Raw genomic sequence first — 2,860 nt, forward strand, 5'->3', positions numbered from 1 at the left:
AGAGTATAACTATAGAGGAAACAGGTAAACTGAAATAAAAGCTAGCATTTATAAAGCTCCTCTTTGTGTCATACTCTGCATTGTCTTATTTTATTCTCATGAGAATCTGAGGACTTAGCTGCTATTATTATGCATATATTACAGACAAAGAAAAGGAATCAAACAAAGGTCCTATAACAGCAAGTTTCTGAGGTGGGATTAAAACCCCGGTCTTCCTGATTCAAGGCCCATCCAGATATAATCTAAATAGTTGTACAGGTATGAGGTAGAAAATAGCAGAATTGCACAAGCTCCTGGGAGACATGGAAATTCATTATTTTAACTCTAGCCTAAGTGTAGATAATGAAAAGGAAAAGGAAAAATTGAGAATGCAGGTAGTTTGTCACCTACTGTACACAGAGCATGCCCATTCACAGGATATAAATTCTAATCTCAGCTGCTGGGATTTGGTTCAAGTCACTCAGCCATTTTGAGCTGATGACTTGAGTTGTGCACCTAATGAGAATGAAAGCACTTTGTCTGTTGTCACAGGTTTATTGTAAAGTTCCAGTATAACTGTGCATGAAGCTCCATAGAAATTAAATTATGTTTGGGCTGTAAACTAATGGAATTTAAAATGATTGGCTCTGCCTATTTAAGATTTTTCTTTTTGCCTAGAAAAAGACACAAAAAACTGAATTACTCTTCTGATGGATGGAAGGGGGATGTAAGTCTATATATGTGCCTGCATCATGCCTATATCTGTTTTATTGTTTGTTAGTGTTTTCTTTGTTTCTTTTTTCTTTTTTTTTTCTTTTTTTGAAGGGAAGCTCAGACTTGAAATGAAAGAAACTACTGCAAAGTTAAGTTTTTCTGTGGTAGACACTCACAAGCAAAGATTCATGAGTGATAGTCCTTGTGACTTTACTTGGAGAGAAACTCCAACTCATAAGAGAATCCAGCTTAGAGAAAGACATTATGAATGTAACCAATGTGGAAAAGGTTTTATAAAAAAGGAAAATCTTATTGTACATCAAAGAATCCACAATGGAGAGAAACCTTATGAATGTAACCAGTGTGGAAAGGCTTTTAGAGAAAAGGGCAATCTTATTGTACATCACAGAATTCACACTGGAGAGAAACCTTATGAATGTAACCACTGTGGAAAGGCTTTTAAAGATAGAGGAACTCTTAGTACACATCAGAGAATACACACAGGAGAGAAACCTTATGAATGTAACCAGTGTGAAAAGGCTTTTAGACAAATGAGAGCTTTTATTGATCATCAGAGAATCCACACTGGAGAGAAACCTTATGAATGTAACTGGTGTAGAAAGGCTTTTAGACATAAGCAAAGTCTTAATGTACATCAAACAATCCACACTGGACAGAAGCGTTATGTATGCAACCAATGTGGCAAGGATTTTAGTCAAAGGAAAGCTCTGATTGAACATCAGAGAAACCACACTGGAGAGACACCTTATGAATGTAACCAATGTGGAAAGGCTTTTAAAGTTAGGGGAACTCTTAGGAAACATCAACGAATCCACACTGGACAGAAACCTTATGAATGTACCCAATGTGGAAAGGCTTTTAGAGAAAAGATAGCTCTTATTGGACATCAAAGTATCCACACTGGAGAGAAACCTTATGCATGTAATCAGTGTGGAAAGACTTATGGACATAAAAGAAGTCTTATTGAGCATCAGAGAATCCACACTGGACAGGTACCTTATGAATGTAACCAATGTGGAAAAGTTTTTAGATATAAGCAAAGTCTTATTGTACATCAGAGAATCCATACTGGAGAGAAACCTTATGAATGTACCCAATGTGGAAAGGCTTTTAGACAAAAGATAGCTCTTATTGGACATCAGAGTTCCCACATTGGAGAGAAACCTTATGAATGCAACCAGTGTGGAAAGAGTTACAGACATAAAAACAGTCTTACTGTACATCAGAAAATCCATACTGGAAAGAATTGTGGCAAGGATTTTAGTCAAAGGAAAGCTCTTACTGACATCAGAGAATCCACTCTGGAGATAAACCTCATCAATGTAACCAGTATGGAGACTTGTAAACATAAGAAAAGTCTTACTGAGCATCAGAGAATCCTCACTGGAGAGAAACCTCATGAATGTAAGTAAAATATTTTTAAAAAGGGAAGTTTTTGAATGGATGCCTATAATGTCTGGGCTAGCTCTCTGGAACCCTCTGGAGGGCTTCAGGATCAATCAAAGTCCTTGGTCTCCAGGGGGAGAAGTGAAGGAGTCAGGCAAGCTGCCACACAGCTTGCCAAAAATGAATCCTGGACCCTGGAGTTGGGAGCCTGAGAGCTCTCTCTTCCTTGTCCTTCAGCAGAGCAACTCTGACTTTCTCCCTCCGCCCTCCAGTCCTTGTCTAGGATTACCTCACCACCACACATTCAGCAAGCACCAATGGTGAGGGGAGCCATCACATCACCATCTCATCTAAATATATGTGTGTAGAACCGTTATTTCACATCAAATAGGTAATTAGCCTTAAGTGCGCTGCTGTCTGATTCAAGAACACCTTTTCAGAGTTTCAGCCCTCTACAGATGCCCAACAGTTGGAGAATACTGAATAAGTTATGGCATATGAATATTATGGAATATTATTGTTCTATAAGAAATGATCAACAGGATGATTTTAGAGAGGCTTACATGAACTGATGCTAAGTGAAATTGGATTATTTGCCATGTAGGACAGGAGGGTGAGGGGGGGAAGAGGGAAAAAATTTGAAACACAAGATATTACAAAGGTTAATACTGAAAATTATGTATATGTTTTAAAAATAAAAAAAAACTTAATTTTTTTTTCTTTTAACAAAAAAAGAATTTTCTGCATCAGAAAATTCACA

General features: G+C 37.4%; 1 protein-coding gene across 1 annotated transcript; it reads left to right on the forward strand.

The window, feature by feature from the left end:
* Positions 1–322: 322 nt before the first annotated feature.
* LOC127564352 (zinc finger protein 501-like) lies at positions 323–2,657 on the forward strand. Its single transcript, XM_052000835.1, has 2 exons — positions 323–1,232; positions 1,401–2,657. Exons 1-2 carry the CDS (start codon positions 732–734, stop codon positions 2,124–2,126), a joined length of 1,227 nt encoding a protein of 408 aa, XP_051856795.1. The 5' UTR covers positions 323–731; the 3' UTR covers positions 2,127–2,657.
* The last annotated feature ends 203 nt before the right edge of the window (positions 2,658–2,860 follow it).

This window comes from Antechinus flavipes, chromosome 5 (assembly GCF_016432865.1).
Source record: "Antechinus flavipes isolate AdamAnt ecotype Samford, QLD, Australia chromosome 5, AdamAnt_v2, whole genome shotgun sequence".
Taxonomy (NCBI): Eukaryota; Metazoa; Chordata; class Mammalia; order Dasyuromorphia; family Dasyuridae; genus Antechinus; species Antechinus flavipes.

What these genes read in the sequence shown, in the direction of transcription:
- LOC127564352 (XM_052000835.1), top strand. Translation starts at nt 732, where the DNA reads ATGCCTATATCTGTTTTATTGTTTGTTAGTGTTTTCTTTGTTTCTTTT. An exon ending in AATGTAACCAGTGTGAAAAG is followed by an intron (nt 1,233 to 1,400) that starts GCTTTTAGACAA and finishes CAATGTGGCAAG; the next exon opens with GATTTTAGTCAAAGGAAAGC.